This window comes from Pipistrellus kuhlii, unplaced genomic scaffold (assembly GCF_014108245.1).
Source record: "Pipistrellus kuhlii isolate mPipKuh1 unplaced genomic scaffold, mPipKuh1.p scaffold_m20_p_2, whole genome shotgun sequence".
Lineage (NCBI taxonomy): Eukaryota > Metazoa > Chordata > Mammalia > Chiroptera > Vespertilionidae > Pipistrellus > Pipistrellus kuhlii.
The window spans coordinates 54031792-54051421 of NW_023425515.1; the positions used below are offsets into that span (position 1 = coordinate 54031792).

At 40.0% G+C, this 19630-nt stretch overlaps 1 protein-coding gene across 2 annotated transcripts in view; it reads left to right on the plus strand.

Moving 5' to 3' along the window:
- The first annotated feature begins 448 nt into the window (after nt 1–448).
- Nucleotides 449–19630, plus strand: part of IGSF11 (immunoglobulin superfamily member 11) — a 120986-nt gene continuing 101804 nt past the window's right edge. Inside the window, exon 1 of one of the 2 annotated variants that reach the window (XM_036445869.2) lies at nt 449–883. In XM_036445869.2, coding sequence (XP_036301762.1) covers nt 832–883 — 52 coding nt within the window. In that variant the 5' untranslated portion in view covers nt 449–831. The remainder of the gene's footprint in view (nt 884–19630) is intronic. The other variant, XM_036445868.2, reaches the window with a different exon arrangement.

Genomic DNA, 19630 nt, shown 5'->3' on the forward strand with positions numbered 1-19630 from the left:
GAAACTAACATGCATATGGCCTAGCCAGTGGCCATGGACAACAGGGGGGTGGGAGCATATGTAGGGAGGGGTTTGGGATGGGAATGGGGGAATAAGGACAATTATGTGAGACAATTAATAAATTAATTAATTAAAAAAAAAAGCTATGGAAGAGAACAAACCCCACAGATTCTTAATTTTGCCGGATCAGATTCTTTCAGATTCTTTAGGTTACAGAAGAGAGGGCTGGGAGAGAGTGAGCTGGCCAAGTAGAAATCTCAGGACTGCAACCCAAAGAATCCCTCCTAGACCTCCCTGGAGATCAGGGCAGACAACACCGGCCTGGCTAGCGGTTCGGCCTCCCCGGCGCGGGCGGAGGGAGCGGGGGCGTGGGCCGCGCACAGGTGGCCGCGCCGCTCGCTCCGCGGGTGGCGGGAGGGCCGCCAGGCGTCGCGCTGGAGCCGCCGTTGCCCGGGAGACGGAGCGGGGCCAGTGGGCGGCGCGGAGCCCGGGAGCCCGGCGGCTGCGGGAGTAGCTGGGCGAGAGTTGGGGGGAGTGGCTCCCCGGGCGGCGCGGGGGGCCGGCGGGTCCTGGGGCAGCAGCGCGACGGGACCGCGGCGCCGCGGGGCGAGGCGGGCGAGCGCGGGACGCCGTGGCTGCAGCTCATCCTCCGCGCGGGGAGCTGCACTTGCCTGGTCTACGCGCCCCACGGTCTCCGCCCCGCGGGGCGGTTGGAGAGCCGGCAGCGGCGAGTCGCGGAGGACCCGGCTCCCGGGAGCCCGGAGCCCGGCACGCGCCTCCGCCGTGAAGAGAAGCCGAGCGGGCGGCGGGCGCGCTCCCGGCGGCCCCGGCATGACTTCGCGGGGCTCCCCGCTGGCGCCGTTGTTGCTCCTCTCTCTGCAAGGTGAGTGGCCAGAGCCCTCCCGGCCAGGTGGCGCCGGCCCGGGCCGGCGGTCCCTGCAGGGGCCGCCCGGGGGTCTCCGGTGCCAGGCGGGGGGAGCGCAACTTTCTCAGGGCCTCCCTCTCCCCAGGCGTCCTGGGGGCCGAGGCGCGCGCGCCCACCTGCCTACCCGCCGCCGCCGCCTCCCCGCGCGCCCCGCCCCGCCCCGCCCCCCGCGCGGCCAGGTGCTCCGCGCGGAGGTGACCGCACCTGCTCCGGGATCCAGGACCTGACCCCGCTTTTTAGCTAATGAACTCCGACACTTAGTGGGTCCGGTGGGAAACACAACAGTATTTTAGGATCAGTTTCCCCTACCAGGCGGGCTCCAGGAAAATGGGAGATGACTTTGAAACCATTTAGAAAACTTTAAATGGGACTTTTACCATCATCTTTATATATTGTAGGTTTCACTGAAATCGTACCTTTACCAAATCTATATATAGGTTCCACTGAAATGGTGCTCTTTATTTTAAAGATGACTAATACAGTGTGCTGCACTATATTTGAAAACAAGAATTTATTTATTTATTTTCTATTTAGCATCTTTCCCAAAGGATTTAAGTTGACTTGCAACAACAACAAACAAACAAACACACCTAGAAGATAACAATAATAGTATCATACAAAGGGAATAAACGTGTCTTCCATTTTCTTGTAAACGGTTTCTAGAAACCTACATTGAGTTTTATACTCTCCATTTACTCTTAACATTTTATTTTTTTGTGCATAGCCATACTTAAACATTGACTTTCATCTTATATGCTGCCCTTTCTTTTGTGAGTGCATTGTTCCTGTGGAATCAAATTTTCTGTCCCATTTAATTAATTGTCGAGATTTACTGAGATTTATCTGAAGGGTTTTATTTTAAAAGCAGGTTCAATGATGGATGGAAGATTGTGGTTAACCCTGATCCCTCCTCCCACTCCCTGGAGATTTCAGTGTGTTTTCTGTAGTTTTGTGGTCTTATTTGAACTGATAGTATACCCATAGACCTTGAAGTAACTTACTATTTACTAGCTGACTTAAGTTGTCCAAATTCATTTGGAAGGGGAGAAATGAATACAAAACTTTGTATACCTTTCCCATAGAAGCCAGCGAAGGAAATAGTCTGTTACAGGTAACTTTCATGGAGTTCAATAGGTATATTTTTAGTGATGATGTGTAGATAATAATGAAATGACACCTGTATGTGTTTCCAAATACATTTGTCCAGGAGCCAACATTTTTCTCTGTCTTACTTCCTTCAAGTGTGAAATAAGATTGAGTAAATAAGTCTTAAATATTACTATAAGAACAGCTGAAATTTTTGGTAAAAACATCTATTAACCTGTATATTACGATAAATACCACTCTTCTTTTGTAAATAGCACTTGCGTAGAGTTTGTTTTTGAATTCTTAGGCAGTACTTTTAAAGAATTGGCATAATTCTCAGAATCAGGCTTACAAGGTCATCTGTTTTTTTGTTGTTGGATTTTTTTTCTTTTCTTTCTTTCAGCAGAACTACTTCTAAGCCACCCTAGAATGTTTTTAAAGGCTTGCAAGGACATTTTAGCCTTCTTGATAATCTATTCTGTAAAGGCACTTTCACCCTCAAAAATGAAAACGTGTCTTCATATGTTCAAAGAATTGTTACTGAGCTACTCTGGTGGGGAGGGATGGTGGTGGAGGACAGAGATACACAAGCGTTTGTCCTTAAGGAGCTTATAGTTTTAAAACAGGCTGCAAGCATGCACAGCTGATTTATGATACAAGGAATATATGATGAGTGCCATTTGTTAATGGTGATATCAAGGAAGACTTCCTGGGAAAGTTTACTTTTGATCTGGACTGGGAATGAATAGGATTTGCACTGACTGACTTGGCAGTGGTTGGGCTTTTCTAGCCAAAGGAACAACCCGGATGAAGGATATGAAATGGAAAATGCAGGGGCATATTCTGGAAAGGACACACCCTTCTAGCTGCTGGAATAGGAGGTTGTGCAAAGGAGAAAGGGCTCAAAGGGTAGAAAAAGGAGAATAGAGAAGTCTTGAAAGCCGAGTTGGGGATTTAGTCAGCAGGCCCCTCAAAGGCCCCTGATACTCAATTTCCTTAAGACAGGGGAGGGGAAGAGGGTGAACAGCTGTTGAGTGCTAGCATAGAAGTCCCCGGGAGAAGACCATGTCCTGACTGCATTAAATTATCGAACCAGTCAATGGCAAAGTTGGTTTCAATGAAATAGGGACTATCCCTAGGACTTCCAGTATGGAATGAGGGGGCAGAGTGTATCTATGAACAAGGTTATTTCCATTATGAAGAAGGAAAAGGGAAATAGATGCTAGATAGATACCTGTTGTAGTAGTGACCACTACAATGGCACAGTGCCCCCAAAGGTAGAAATTAGATTGTGTCTTCAATTTATGAAAGAAAATGGATGTGAAGATATTTCTGTTTAAATATCTGCAGAGTAATGTCAAAGGGAATTTGAATTGAAAAGTTGACTACTGCTGAAACAGGTTTGGCTCAGTGGTAGAGCTTGGTCTGCGGACTGAAAGGTCCCAGGTTCGATTCCGGTCAGGGGCATGTACATTGGTTGCGGGCACATCCCTGGTAGGGGGTGTGCAAAAGGCAGCTGGTCGATGTTTCTCTCTCATCGAGTTTCTAGCTCTCTATCTATCTCCCTTCCTCTCTGTAAAAAATCAATAAAATATATTGTATATATATATATATTAAAAAAAGTTGACTACTGTTATATAGTTTTTCCAGTGGTTAGATATATCTAAAATATTTCTTGTACTACTGGTGATTCCTTGACATAGTGGATAACTTTTTGGAATATGAGAAAAGCATAAAATAAAGAAAAGACCATATAAAATTAAAGAAAAATGGATTGCGAGCCTAATTGCTAGCATGATGAAGAATTTATTATAAACTTCAATTTCTTAGCTCTAATTTTAGTGATGTAACTGTTTTGGAACCATTCAACTTTTTAGTAGTCTGACCTACATGAAAGGCGACAGCCACTGGATGGAAATTTTAGGTAAATTAAGCTTAATACACTATGTATTCAACATGAACTATTCGGGAAACAATTTAATTATTAGATCACCAAGCGCTTCACAGTGTTATGCTTAGTACTGTTGTCAGAACCAAGGCAATGATGCCATGGGTAAGACATCCCCCGCCCCCCAGTAACAAACAGTATGTGGCACATTTTCAAATGTGTTTTCACACTTTGGTAGTGGAAGCATTTATAATGAACAGTCTCATTTGAATCTTCATATGTAAGCCATGTGATTTAGTGCTAAACAAGGTGACTTGCTGGTACATCAAATCCTTGAGTCACACTGAGTTATACAGAACAAGGGACTGGAAGTCCTAGATGCGTTGGGAGAACGTTGTGAAAACTGTGGTGTTCCCACTTAAATTCGGACCTGTAACTAGTTTATTCAGAATAGGGATTGTGTACCTATTTGTATCTACACAAATGATACCAACTTATTTCTGTATGTCAGGCAGGTTGAGGTAAGATTGCCCGATTTCTGGCAGTCCAGTCCCCTCCTGTGTTTGATGAGGACTGCTTGGCACTCACACAGCTCACACTCATTTTGAGGGCAGTTCCCAGGCCATCTGGAGGCTCCAAAATCCTCCCTTGATCATACTGGGAGAGTAACTGGTTAAGAGAGATTGTCAGTTCTTGGGTGGTGTTCAAAAGGGCATCTGATTTGAACTGAATTTGGTCTTAAAAGTGGAAAGTTAATTAGTTTACTTATGTGTTAATCGGCTCTTACTAAACCGTGGAAGGATTTTTTCCTTTCTATTTAAGTTTGAGCAATTGATTCTCTGTGTACCTGGTTTTCTACCGCCTAAGAAAGAGACTGTAGGAGTAGTTTGCGTTTTGTGATGGTTTTAAAATTGTAGAAATGCGAGCTCAGTCAAAGAGAGAAAATCTATTTCCCAATTTCACAAATGATAGACTCGGCCATTGATCTGATGGTTGTTCCATTATTGGACACTCCACAGTAAATGCTCAATGGTGTGGCTTCTGCCTCACTCATGTATATTTGGAAGATCACATTTTAATAAATATCACTAACATTTTTGTTTATAGAATAGGATTAACACTACACATTTGCCAATGTGAACAAAACATCTATTCAACAAAAAATCCTTAGAGGAAATATACTTTCTTGTTCTTTTTCAATTAGCATTTTGTCTTGAGAGAAGTAACGAAGTGACAGGATTAGATGCACGCTTTTATTGAGAAAAGCATGTGGGGAGAGAATGTGAGATGCCAGAAGCACTGAGTTTAGGAGATTCTTGTACCGTAGAGTTCCTTGGAAGAATCTACAGAGAATTTGGTGAATGTCAGTGGCTATGAGTGAAAGCAGGCCAGGATTTAGGGTTGGGATAGATGGTTAAAGTATAATATTGATAGCTTTGGAAGTTCAATGGTATTTTTCCACCAAGGGTCACAACTATGTAATAAAACAACATGGCATTGTGAATGCAACTCTTATATCACGAGGCCACTTCTAGGCCAGTCTTAAAAGACTCCTTAATTCAACATTTTTAAAAATCAGAAAGAACTTTAACGTTTTATTGAAGCTCTTTGAAGATCACACCAGTGGAAATGTTAATAATGTCCTAATTTATCCACCTTTGCCCGGAGTCTCCCTGTTCACAGCAGTTGCTCATGTAAAATCACTTTTCTCTCACTTCTGTGTTCTCAGTAACGTTGATTCTTTTCTGTCCTTGTTCCTTCTCATCTCTCCATTTTGGAGGATGCTATCTTCTTCTGCTAATAGCATCAGGTTCTTTTAAGGTAAATAAATCTAGCCATTCCTGTCCCCCCTTCCCCAGTGATTTAACTCTTTCTATTTCAAGGATTGATATAAAAAAACGCAGAGCAAGGCAGGCAGACGCAGAAATCACCTTAGAAGGGTGGGCATTGGTGGAGCTATGTGAGAATGTAGACATAGTTCTATGTTAATATTTTATTCTTGTTCAATGAAGTTAACTTTATGACGGACACAGTTCTCTGTGTGTGTGTGTATGTGTGTATGTATGTATGTATGTATGTATATGTGTATGTTTTCCCTAAAGGACACTACTATGTCTGGCACATAGTATGTGCTTAGTAGATATTGTAAATAAATAAGTGTTTACTGATATAAGTGATAATCTTGTCTTCTTGTAGTACCTAAAAAGAATTTTTTTCTCTTTTAAGGAAAATAAGAATTGTGTTAAAATTTTCTTTAGGGATTTGGTGTTACTGTGTCAGCTTCAACTTCTTTAAGATTTAGAATATATTTTATAGAAGAGAGATAATAGAGATATATTTTAAAATTCTATAACTTGGGAAGTTTATTTAAAAATACAATACAATACAGATCTTTTAAAACTGAGTCTTAGCTTATATTTAATCACAGAATTTTGAAGTTGTCAATTTTTGAAATATTTTTTTCCTAAGGAATTCCCAAAGGTTTTGCTCCACTTACTAGTTTTTTTAAGTAGATTATGTTGGGGTGATATTGGTTAATAAAATTATATAGGTTTCAAGTCTACAATTCTGTAATACAGCATCTGCATATTGTATTGTGTTGACTCCCCAAAGTCAAGTCTCCTTCCATAAACATTTATCCCCTCATAACATATTGCTTCACTTAATAAAGAATGATCTTGGACTTTTGGGTATTCACTTCGAATCTACAAGTTTCCTATTTCCATGTCTGGTATTCTTAGTTCTGAGCGCCTGTATGTTAGAACTAATTGCCCAAGCACATATACAAATAAAATAACACCTTGTATAGTCAACGCTCAGCTTCCCCCTCCCCGCACCATGTGTATATAGTACTGGAGATCTTTTATAGAAATAGGAGTATTAACAAAATTAACTCCATGTAGGGGCATTATAACCTATTCCCAGTAGAGAATGCCAGTCGTCCTCCCCTCCTATTCCCTTCCCTTTTCCTGAAGTCTGCATCCTTCTAACCATAGTTTCTTCCAGCTATGATTCATTTCCTTATTGACCATTCTCTCATTCTGCAGTGATGTTTATCTCTCTCAAAATGTCAGAGGTCTTCCGCTAATCATAGCCAAGTTGTCTACCATGTCCTCAAGATGCCTTAAGTAACATCAAACATCGATCATAGTATTTAATCTTTGTTTCTTTGGACCAGATCCATTACTACCAGTTTACAACTTCTAGCAGCCCCCATGGGTCAAGATCACTTGGTAGAACACAAAATAGTGGCAAAAAGAGAGGTTTGAATATAATAAACATCACTTGTTGCAGAATGTATTTAGCATTCTAGGCTTTTATTGGTTAGGAAAGCTTGTAGTACAGTTCACATATGCATATTACCCATGTGTAAATACAAAATGCTGTACTGGCATTTGTTGGCCAAGACTTAAGTCAATAGGCAGAGTACATGAAAATGTGTTAACAGTATACTGCAAAGACTCTCCAACTTTTTTTTTTTTAAATATATTTTATTGATTTTGTACAGAGAGGAAGGGAGAGAGATAGAGTTAGAAACATTGATGAGAGAGAGTCATCGATCAGCTGCCTCTTGCACACCCCCTACTGGGGATATGCCCACAACCAAGGTACATGCCCGTGACCGGAATTGAACCCGGGACCTTTCAGTCCCCAAGCCGACGCTCTATCCATTGAGCCAAACCGGTTTCGGCTCTCCAACTTTTGACCTCAGAAGTTAATGGGGCCTTAGAGATTATCCTATCTAATAAGAGAGTAATATGCAAAATGACCCCCACACCAAGACATAAGATAACCACCCCGTGTGGTCAAAGATGGCTGCCCCCATGTGGACACAAGATGGCCACCACAAGATGGCCTACAAGGGAGGGCAGTTGTGGGTAATTAGGCCAGCACAGAGGGCAGTTAGGGGTGACTGGGCCAGCATAGGAGGGCAGTTGGGGGTGACCAGGTCAGCAGAGGAGGACAGTTGGGGGAGACCAGGCCAACAAGGGAGGGCAGTTGTGGGGGACCCAGGCCTGTAGGGGAGGGCAGTTGTGGGTGATTAGGCAAGCAGGGAGGGCAGTTAGAGGTGACTGGGCTGGCAGAGGAAGGCAGTTGGGAGAGACCAGGTCAGTAGGGGAGGGTAGTTGTGGGGGGACCAGGCCAGCAGAGGAGGGCAGTTGGAGGTGCCAGGCCTGCAGGGGAGGGCAGTTGTGGGTGATCAGGCTAGCACAGAGGGCAGTTAAGGGTGACTGGGCCAGCAGGGGAGGGCAGTTGGGTGAGACCAGGCCCTCAGGGGAGGGCAGTTGAAGGGGCCCAGGCCTGAAGGGGAGAGCAGTTGGGGGGTGGGGTGGGGACAAGGCCTGCAAGGGAGGACAGTTGGGGAGGGATCAGGCCTGCAAGGGGAGGACAGTTGGGGGGATCAGGCCAGGCACAGAGGGCAGTTAGGGGTGACCGGGCCAGCAGGGAAGGGCAGTTGAGGGGGCCCAGGCCTGCAGGGGAGGGCAGTTGGGAGGGGCCAGGCCTGCAGGGGAGAACCAGGCCACTGGGATTGGGCCTAAACGGGTGGTTGGACATCCCTCAAGGGGTCCCAGATTGAAGAGGGTGCAGACTGGACTAAGGGATCCCCCCCTCCCCCCGTGCACAAATTTCATGCACTGGGCCTCTAGTTGAAGATGATAAAAAGCATTTGTGTGGATTAGGTCTATCAATATTTACCATATTAAAAATTAAAAGTGAGAAAAATTTAAATATTTATTAATAAAAAAACAATAACAAACCTATTATATATGGATGGATGGATATTATATATATATAAAATGTATTTTTTGTGACACAAGTAAGATCTTTTTTCCTCAAACCAAAAAATATTAGTGAAAAGAATGATACTGTTCAACATTTTTGGAAATCTCTTTACTGTCTTGCTCATTAGGAGATAGGTGGATTCTCCTATCTGCTTCTGCAGTCAGTTTACTATGATGTGTTGTCTTGGTTTGGTTGAAATATATAAAGAATACATGGCTTCGCACAAATATGTAGTTAGAAAAGTAAGAAGTATTTTGATAGTATTAACAGGTAATTTTCAATATTCTTTGATATTCCACCCAAACTCAGTAAGTAGTAGTTTATTAAAGACTAGTGGCTCAGTGCACGAATTCATGCACATTGAAAGGGAATTAATTAGAATAAATATTTTAATATCACTATTCACCTTTTCTCTATAATAGAAGTGTCAACCAAATTCATGATAGACAATGACAGATGGGAACACATGCATGCCATTGGTGCCAGTGAGAACTTTATATGTATTGCACATGTGGGAGTCAACTTAGCCTTTTATAGATATAGATAAACTTGCTTAATTAGAACTGCTTTCTGATTTAGCTAAACTTTTTCCAGCCCAGTGAAACATCCTAACTTCTCTTTCAGGAAATTGTCAGCAACACAATAGTAAATATCAATACAAAGCAGATTATTATTGTAGATCAGGCAGGGAGAAAAATGGGTAAAATATTTAACTGCAGCAGTATTTGATTGTATGCTGTGTAGTGAGAAAACCTGAAGTCATTTTTCAACATCCACCATTTCTTACTTTTTTCAGTCAGGTCAAGTTTCTAAGTTTTCTAAATCTCTGTTTTCTGGCTAATGAAAAGAAGATAGGATTCCACTGAGTCTCCTTTCTACCTACTCCAGGACCTCTGTGAGGATCAAATGAGATGAGGCACTGAAAAACACTTCACAGACATTGGTTAAAGTGTAAAATGTTTCTACCTGGCTATAAAGCAAGTCAAGTTCCTAGGCTGAAGAAACTCCAAGGAGGCTAGTGGTTAGGGAGAGGAAGCCGGGCTTTGCTATGTGACGTCCATTACCTGGATGGTCAGAAACTTAGCATATTAGCCATATAGATATAGATATAGATATAGATATAGATATAGATATAGATATATAGATAGATATAGATATAGATGATATAGATAGGTTGCAATGTGGAATCAGAAACAGTATCAATAAATGTTTCTTACTTTGTTATATTAAAACCCATTGGTTTATATTGTACTTTGAATGGATATTTTATTCTTTTTTTTTTTTTTTTTTTTTTTTTTTTTTTTTAATATATTTTATTGATTTTTGTACAGAGAGGAAGGGAGAGAGACAGAGAGTTAGAAACATCGATGAGAGAGAGTCATCGATCAGTTGCCTCTTGCACACCCCCTACCGGGGATATGCCCGCAACCAAGGTACATGCCCTTGACCGGAATCGAACCCGGGTCCCTTCAGTCCCCAAGCCGACGCTCTATCCATTGAGCTACACCGGTCCCGGCAGAATGGATATTTTATTCTTGCATGATTTTTTTTTTTTTTTTTGGTAACATTATGCACTGATAATTTGGAAAATATTGGTCCATTGATATAGATATTAAATAATAAAAATACCACATTTGTTCATATCCCCGTTGATCTTATCAGGACAGTGTTTAAGTTTTGGGAAACTGTTTAACTCACAGTGGCAGATACAAGTTTTCCAAAATTTTAAAATTTCCTTTAATTGGCACCAAACATCTGTCAGTTATTGCCTTTGAAATAGTAATCCTATTTTTGATTTTGAGAAAATGTCTGCCAAATACCTAAGTCTGCATAACCATAGTCTGAATTGTTCTTCAAATAAAAATGTTGATACATGAAAAAAAAAAAAAAAAAAAAAGCAAGTAATTCATTCAACTTTGAGCTCCTGCAGTTGCAGCACGGTTTTCCTTGGGACAAGCACTGCCTTGGTATGCAGCACAAGTGATTCATGTTTCATACTCCCCATTGTGCCACACAGAATATCATAAAAGGTCAAGATTTAATAAAGTCACTGTTATTGCTTCATCAAAGACACTCTTTAGTGAAAATGGAATTTCTTTTTAGTTGTGAGTGCATGGCAGGGAGGATACAGTGACTTGGAGTGCAGTTGTGCCAGGGCCTTGACTGGTGTGAAGGTGCCAGCAGTTGTTTTCGCCACTGCTTTTGCGCCATCAGGGCAGATGTCAACGCTGGCAAAAAGGCAAATAGCTCTTTACCATTATTTAAAAAAATAGCTTTTTCCTCATGCATTTTTTGAAAGGATCAAGGAGACTGTCCATGGACTATAGTACTTGAACTCTGGTGTGTTGTTATGGAATGTTAGGTTTTGTAAAAAATAGCCACAGAATCATTCCATGCTATGTGGGATGGCATTAATTGGAATATGCATATTTTATTTTAAAATACTTAATATGCTCATTTAAAATTTTTTACTTTTGTATTATAATTTTTTAAATTACAAAACTAACATACCATAGGCATAAAAATTAAAACAATGCAAAACTGGCTTGGTGGCTCAATTGATTGGAGCATTGTCCCAACTGAAAGGTTGGGGGTTCCATCCCTGGTCGGGATGTGTACGAGAAGCAACTGATTGTTATTTCTTTCTCACATTGATGTTCCCCCCACTCTCTCTTTTTCTCTCTCTCCCCCCTTTCTCTTGCACACTCTCCTTCTTTCTCCTTCCCTCCTTCCCTCTATTTCTCTGTCTCTCCCTCTCTCTTTCCCTCCCTTCCCTTTCCTCTCTCTCTAAAATCAATAAACATATCCTTGGGTGAGGATTATAAAAAACAAAAATTCAAAAGAAACACAATGCAGAAATGTTTAAGAAATGACTCATACTTCACCTGCACCTGCTGAATTCTCTGGTTTTGTTGTGCATTGTCCCAGACCTTTTTCTAATTACAAACAAAGCCTGCATGTACATTTATTTTTAAAAAAGTAATGCCCTGAATATTGTTCTACAACTTATTTTTAAAACATAACAATTTAATATGGGCATTTTTGCCACATCTATTACATGGATCTACCTCATTCTTTTTCATGACCTAAGTTTAGTGTTTCCTAGAAAGTCTATACCGTAACTTATTTCGCTGTTTCCCCATTGTTAAAAATTTATGTTGTTTCTTATTTTTCTTTTTGACATCAGAGATGTTTCAGTGAACATCTTTGTATGCATAACCTATAAATCTATGAAGATATTTTTGCAGTCTGTCTTGGCCAAATTGGAGTTATTGGATGTACCTATCTAGCTTTTTGCAGGAGACAATAGCATTGTGTGAAGGCTTTGCATAGTCAGACATACTGGGTTTGAATTCCTGGATTGTCATTTTTTTCCCTCTGACTTTGGGAATGTTTAATGTCCTGAGCTTGAGTTTGATTATCCTGTAGAGTGGAACTGGCCCCCTCAGTGCATTAAGTACTAAGCTAAAGGAAATGACACATCTTTAAAGTATCCAGCAGAGTGGCATACAGCAAAGGCTTGGTTAGTGGCAGTTATCGTTTCAGAGACTGATTAGCCCTGACCCCAGTGAGGAGGCACCAATGGAGGTGAGACCTGGGAGACAATCATACAGTTTCTCCATGTCTGCTTTTATTTGCAAAATGAGATTAGACTCAGTAATCAGTAATCTCCTGGCTCTTTGAGTTGGCTTCCAAGTATTGAGAATACTGTCAATAAAGTAAGCCAGAGATAACATATGGCTCGTTTTAACTTATCCATAAAACTTTTCGTAAAGTGGTTACTTGACTTTCCCTCTGCCTCTCCCTCCAACAATACGAATTAAAATCATCTTTATCTATTGTAGAAATATAAAAAATGGTTTCAAATATAAAGAATGTTTTTCAATTTGATTTAATTTTTTTATTTAAAAATGATTTCTGTTCATGTTAACTCAAGCTACGTACATACCTCATTTATTTTCTTACAACCTTTATATAAAGATATTCATATATGTCAGTAAATGGTCAGGCTATATAGACAAAAATATGCATATATATATATATTCTGATCAAAAGTATATATATACTTTTGATCAGAATAATTACTGTATTCTGCTCTTTTAACTTGATTTCTCTACTTTTCTATCATAATGAATTTTCTTTGTATAAGTCATGGTTAGCCTAAATTTTATCTATACTGGGTTTTATGATGAATATAAATGTTTTTTAGTATTGTTGTTATGGGCTAAAAGTGAAAACACATGACCTTTTACAAAACAAATTTGCCAGGGAAGTAGTGACACTTAAACTGAAAGCTTTAGAGGGGTGTGGTTAGGGCACATCCCAAATTTGACTCTAGATTGTATGTCATAGTGTTTCTCAGCAGTTCTTTTTGTATTTTCATTGAAGAAAAAAATTTTTTTTAATAGAAAACCAGGTGGTCTTCAAAATTGGAAGTTATTCACATTAGCAGAGCTTTCAAAATAATCCTGAGATCCATACATTCACTGCCTATTGTGTTATCCTGGCAATTATAGTTTGTTTTCAGGTCGTTACATTTTTCCTGAAACTACGCCACACTAGTAGAAAAATTATTGAGTTTTGTACTCCAAAATAGTTATAGGAACTTAAACATGGTTTGTTTTCATGAAAATATTTTCTGAAATAGTGACTTTTAATTCTTCCTAGTTCGTGATTTCATTGTCCGTAGAGCAAGACAGGTTTTAGTTGCCCTTTGGTCAATCTGTATTTCCAGTTTCTGTCCTAACATTTGTGCTTTGGACAAATATAGTGTTCTTCCCTCGTCCCTCCCCAGTTACTTTGAATGCAGAGGGTTGGGTTGTCTTTCTAATTAATAAGAAAGGGTAATGTTGTGAGCCATGGGGAGCTGGCCCAGGAAGGTCTCTTAGAGCCTGTAATTCTGTAATGTCCTTGAGCTGCTGAAGCCGCTCAGTAAATCCCTTCACAACGTCCACAACCAAGCCATCTGCCTGTATTAAAATAGATCAGATCTGCTTACTCCTTCCGTGTCTAACAAACATTCTGTAAAGTAATGATGATGGAGACCGTGACACAAAAATAATCTGCAGTCTTGAGCACTTCCTCTTGAATTCTCAGCTCAGATTCTCTGGACCAGTGTAAGTTGGCACTCTCTGACTTGACTGTAAGGGTGGTGAGACCCTCTTTCTTTTTTTTATTGTATTTATCCCACGTGTGGCAAATGGACTAATTCAGCTTTTCCACATTTACATCTAACTTCACAAAACCTTTACTTGTCATTCTACTTCATAGATACTAGCTGATTAGGTAAACCCACATGTATTTATCTAATTTTAAATTTGGCAGTTTGCATATATGATACATACATATGCTGAATGTCTCAGACAGACTGCTTTTGGTCTGGCACAGGCTTCTGGCACATCACACTTTGAGACTGTGTAGGTTGTGGCAGCATCACATGTACCAGTGCATGGTCCCGTGGCCTGTTCTTAGGCAAAAATAGGTTTTGTTTTGTTTTTTTTACATCTGAAAACCCTGGAATCCTTAAAGTATTTCTTCTTAGTGTTCTTAACTCCTTATTCCCTTCCTTCCAGTATCACCTTATTAATGTATATCCTTATTGTTTTAAGTTTATGTTATACCAACAGTTTTCTAGCTGCTCTTTACTTCACCTTTCTTCTCTTGGATCCATCGTTTGCTTTCTGCCAGGTTCCTTTTCTGTCAAATACAGCTTTCCTTGCAGTGTTCTCTTCCTTCAACAACCATAACCACAGCAAACTCCAAACATCTCCAAGGATAAATTCCAGTGTCCTCCACGGCTGTCTACTCTTCCCTGTCCAATCCGTCACGTTTCCACCACCCTCTGTTAACCCTGGGGCCGGCTACCTCTCAGCATGTTGCTTACATCGCCACCCCCTTGGGTTGATCTGCAATCTCTCACCTCCTCCTCTTGATATCTATACTACTCACCCGTCCATGCCAACTCAAACCTGTTTCCTTTGAGATTTCTCTGTGAGAGGTCTCTCTCTCTCTCTCTCTCTCTCTCTCTCTCTCTCTCTCTCTCTCTCTCTCTCAAAATATATTTTATTGATTTTTTTTACAGAGAGGAAGGGAGAGAGAGAGCTAGAAACATTGATGAGAGAGAGACATCGACCAGCTGCCTCCTGCACACCCCCTACCGGGGATGTGCCTGCAACCAAGGTACATGCCCTTGACTGGAATTGAACCTGGGACCTTTTAGTCCACAGGCCGATGCTCTATCCACTGAGCCAAACCGGTTTCGGCAGTCTTTTTCTCTTATAGTTTCCTAAGCAGTGAGTTTGGTGTGCTTCCATGGTGGCATCTCCAAAAGCTACGCCTTGTTCTTTTACACTTGTTTTGGCAGGTGCTTAATTTATTGAGTATGAATGGATGCATTTTAGGTCTTTTCTTTTCAGCAGCCCTTTTATCTTAAGTTCAGTAATAAATGACCCACTTCTTTTATTTACAGGCAAAACATTGAAATTCTATACATGCAATTGAGATACACATGTGAAGTTGAAAGTCTTATTAAAGCACAGACATTTCTCATGCACAAAAAATGATAAAAATAGGTTCTTTTATACTGTGGATTGAATTTGCATTTCATTTGTGCTCATTTTTGAACAGGTTAATGCAGTTTCTTAGCCTCTTCCTTTGTGTAAACCAAATTTACACGATCTTCCCACTATCTTCTAACCTATTCCCATCGCCTTGCTCTGTACTTAGTTCATTTCACTGAAGAGCATTGAGTTATATGTAGTCAATTGTTATTTTAAAAAATACATATGTTTTTATTGATTTCAGGGAGAGGAAGAGAGGGGGAGAAAGAGATGGAAACATCAACAATGAGAGAGAATCATTGGCAGGCTGCCTCCTAAACGTCCCCTACTGGGGATCGAGCCTGTAACTCAGGCATGTGCCCTGACTGGGAATCAAACCATGACCTCTTAGTTCATGGGTCACTGCTCAGCCACTAAGCCACACCAGCCGGGCGTCAATATTTCTTTAATTATGATGTATTTGAAAGCCACTGTATTTATTTGAAAAGACAGTAGTGACAGGGATTAACTGTTTAAAAGTGTGAGATGTACAGAACAGTACAGAAGTATTAACAGTACTATTTAATGAATTATCATAGGTGAATAGTTGTGTAACCATCATCCACACCAAAGACAGAGCACTGCCAACCCCCGGGCTCCCCAGCGACCCTCTCGATCACCCTGCCATTCCTTGCCCTGCAAAGTTAACCACTTTTTGACTTCTAATACCTGAGGTTAGCTTGCCTATTTTTGAAGTTGGTACAAATAGAATCATGCTTATTCATTATGCATTCTTTTGAGTCTGGCTTTTAAAATTCAGCATTGTGTATGCAATTTATCCATGTTACCTAGAGCTGTCATTTCTTACCTTCATTACGTGATAGTACCTCATTGCATGAACACACTGTGATAGCGATATTCATCCATTCTACTATAGAGAGGCATTTGGGTTGTTTCCAGTTTGGGCCTATAACACAAGTAATACTGCTGTGCACATTCTTACATGTGTTTTCATGCATATTGAACTGCATTCTGTTAGGAATATATCTAAGAAACAAATTGTATATATTCAGCTTTAGTAGGTTCTGCCATTTTTCCAAAGTGGTGTGCTGATCTTTATACAGTCCAACAGCTGTGCATGAGAGTCTGTTTCCTCTACATTCTTGTGAATAGCAGGTGTTGTCCATTTAGTTTGCTTTAGCCATTCTGACGAGTGGATGGTATCTCATTGTGTGCACATATTTATAGATGTTTTGAACTTCCCCAATTAATAATGAGGGTGCACACCATTTCCCCTTATTACCAGCCATTTAGGTATCCTCTTTTGTAAAGTAACTGTGCAAGCCTTTTGGCAGTCTATAATTCACATAACCATATAATTTACCCATATAAAGTATACAATTTAATGGTTTTGGTATATTACATGATTAGTTTTCAAGAATTATGCTAAAATATAACAAAATTAGCCATTTTGACCATTTTACATGTACAGTTCAGTGACATTAAGCACATTCATTCACCATGTTGTTCAATCATCATTACTATTTCCAAAACTTTTTCATCACCCCAAACAGAAACTCCATAAATATTAAGCAATAACCCCATCTTCCTCTTCCCCAGCCCCTGGTAACACCTAATTTATATTTATCTCTATGAATTTGGCTATTTTAGGTACCTCATATATGAGGAATCATACAATATATGTCCTTTTGTGATTGGCTTATATCATTTAGTATAATGTTTTCAAGGTTCATTAATAGTATAATGTGTTTCAGAACCTCATTCTTTTTTCTTTGACAGAATAATTCATTATATGCATACACTATTTTATTTATCCATTATCTATTAAGAAACCCTTAGTTGTTTTTTTTTTTTTTCCAGTTTTTAAGATTGGAGAGTCTATGTCTTTTCTACCTCCTTTGATTTTTAAAGTTATAAAATGTTTTAAAAATTATGACTGCTAAGAACACTGGCACTTTATTAGTTGTAAGTGTTGCAAAATCTTCTTTTAGTAGTACTCTGTATTGTGGCTTTTCACTCTTATTTTGTATATTTGAAAGAACAATTTTTCCTTTCGGACTAATACTGTTTGCATAATGGCTGAGAATTCTCTACCCATCCCAGAGTCATGAGATATTCCATTATCTCCCAAAAGCTTTACTCTTTTCTTTTCATATTTTGAGTGGTAGTCCACCTGGAAATTATTTTGTGTGTGTGTTATGAGAGTTGGGAGTTGAGGACTAAAACATTGAGATGGTTTATCTATTTATGTTTATGTCCAGTCTTTTTGGTTAGGTAAGTCCTTTGAGGTGGTTTTACACTTCATTTTACCTCCATGGTCTAGGACAGTGCCTTGTACCTGATAGGTATTTAAGAAATGCTTGCAATCAAGGACTGAAACAGAACACTATGAATTTTGACTTTAAATAGTTTTTATTTCCTCTTTACAGCCTTATTTTATTTTCTCCTATTTTTAGGGGGATATGCTATCTCCCTCTTCTTCTCTATTGCCACTGCCATGTCTATCATCATCATCTCCTTTTCCTTCATTAATATCATCTTTATCATCTAGAACTGAGGTTAAGTTCTAAATTTTGTGATCTTAATTTTACCATTTAAAAATAGTAATTTCCTTTAAAAATAGTAATTTGCATTTTATATTTTTGAGTACTGTGTATCATAATAACTCCACCTTACATTTGTTTTTGTATAATGAAATTTTTGAAGATGGCAAGTTTTTAAAATTTTATTTTATTGATTTTTATCGAGGTATACTTGACAGGCAGCATTATATTAGTTTAAGGTTTACAATTATAATTGTATATATTGAAAAATGATCAGCACAGTAAGTCTGGTTAACATCCATCACTGTTGCATAGTTAATAATTTTTTTTATGACGAGAACTTTTAAGATTTATTCTCTTAGCAACCATCAAATATGCAGTACAGTATTATTAACTACTAGTAGCCCTGCACATGAATCCGTGTGCCAGTAGCTCTCTGTAGGGCCTGGCTGTTCCACACCCACTGCCCAGAGACTCTCCACGGCCCGGGCCTCTCATGTTGCCTGCTCTCAGTGGCCATTTCCTACCCGGCCCCCCATCAATCCCCTGGGACTAGGGGACTCGGGCAGGACTGAGAGGACTGGGCACTGCCATCTTGTGGCTATGGGTGCCACATCTTTGTGACAGAGTGATGGTTAATTTGCATATTCCCTTTTATTAGGTAAGATAGTCACCATGTTTTACATTATATCACCTGACTTGTTTATTTTATAACTGGAAGTTTGTACCTTTTCAAAATCCCCTTCACCTATTTTCCCCACATCCACCCCCTGTCTCTGGCAACCACCAATCTGTACTCTGTATCTATGAACCTATATTTGTTTATTTGTTTTTGTGTGTGTGTCTATTTGCTTTCTAGATTTTACATATAAGTGAGAGAATATGGTATTTGTATTTCTCTGTCTGACTTATTTCATTTGGCATAATGCCCTCAAGGTCCATCCAAGTTGTCTCAGCAAGATTTCATTCATTTTTATGTCTGAATAATATTTTATATATTATTTGTATATTATATATACATTTTCTTTATCATTCATCCATTGATGGACACGGGTTGTTTTCATATCTTGACTACCTATATAATAAAGAGGTAATATGCAAATTGACCCTCATACCCTCATACCACAAGATGGCCACCTCCACGTTGTCACAAGATGGCCAGCAGGGGAGGGCAATAGGGGGTGACCAGGCCTGCAAGGGAAGGTAGTTGGGGGTGATCAGGACAGCAAGGGAGCAGTTAGGTATCAATAAGGCTTGCAGACAAGCGGATAGTAGTGATTGTGTTTCCTGGTGAGAGAGACTGATAGAGGTCTGAGGTTAGAACAGAGTCCATATGTGTAGGAATTTTGAGATCAGAGACAAATGATCAGGAACACTGTACAAAGAATATGAACTGGCACATACCCACCACTACTTCCCATTCAATACCAACACTGCCACCGCTGGAAAGAACATCCCCACAGACAACCAGTTGTACCCTACTGGTTACCAGTCTGGGTGTAGCCAGTTAAGCTACGTTTAGCTGAGGCAATGTAGACCCAAAAAACATTGTTTGGATATGAGGTCACCTGTCTTCTCCTCTGCTTTGGGGTGGTTTGAGGACTTTCCCCTTCACATAGTCAGCTACCATTTTGAAGAAAAGCAGGAGGACAAGGAGGAAGGAATGAAAGACTGATCATTTATCTGGATCATCCAAAAGAGACATCTAAATGGTTCCTTCAAGAGGCTGTTCAATTATTGGATCAGACTTAAATGACTAGATAGGACTGAATTCAGTTTTTCCTCCTACCCCTGCTAGCCCTGTGGTTTTGGGGTGGGTTGATGGGAGGACAGAACTAGTAAG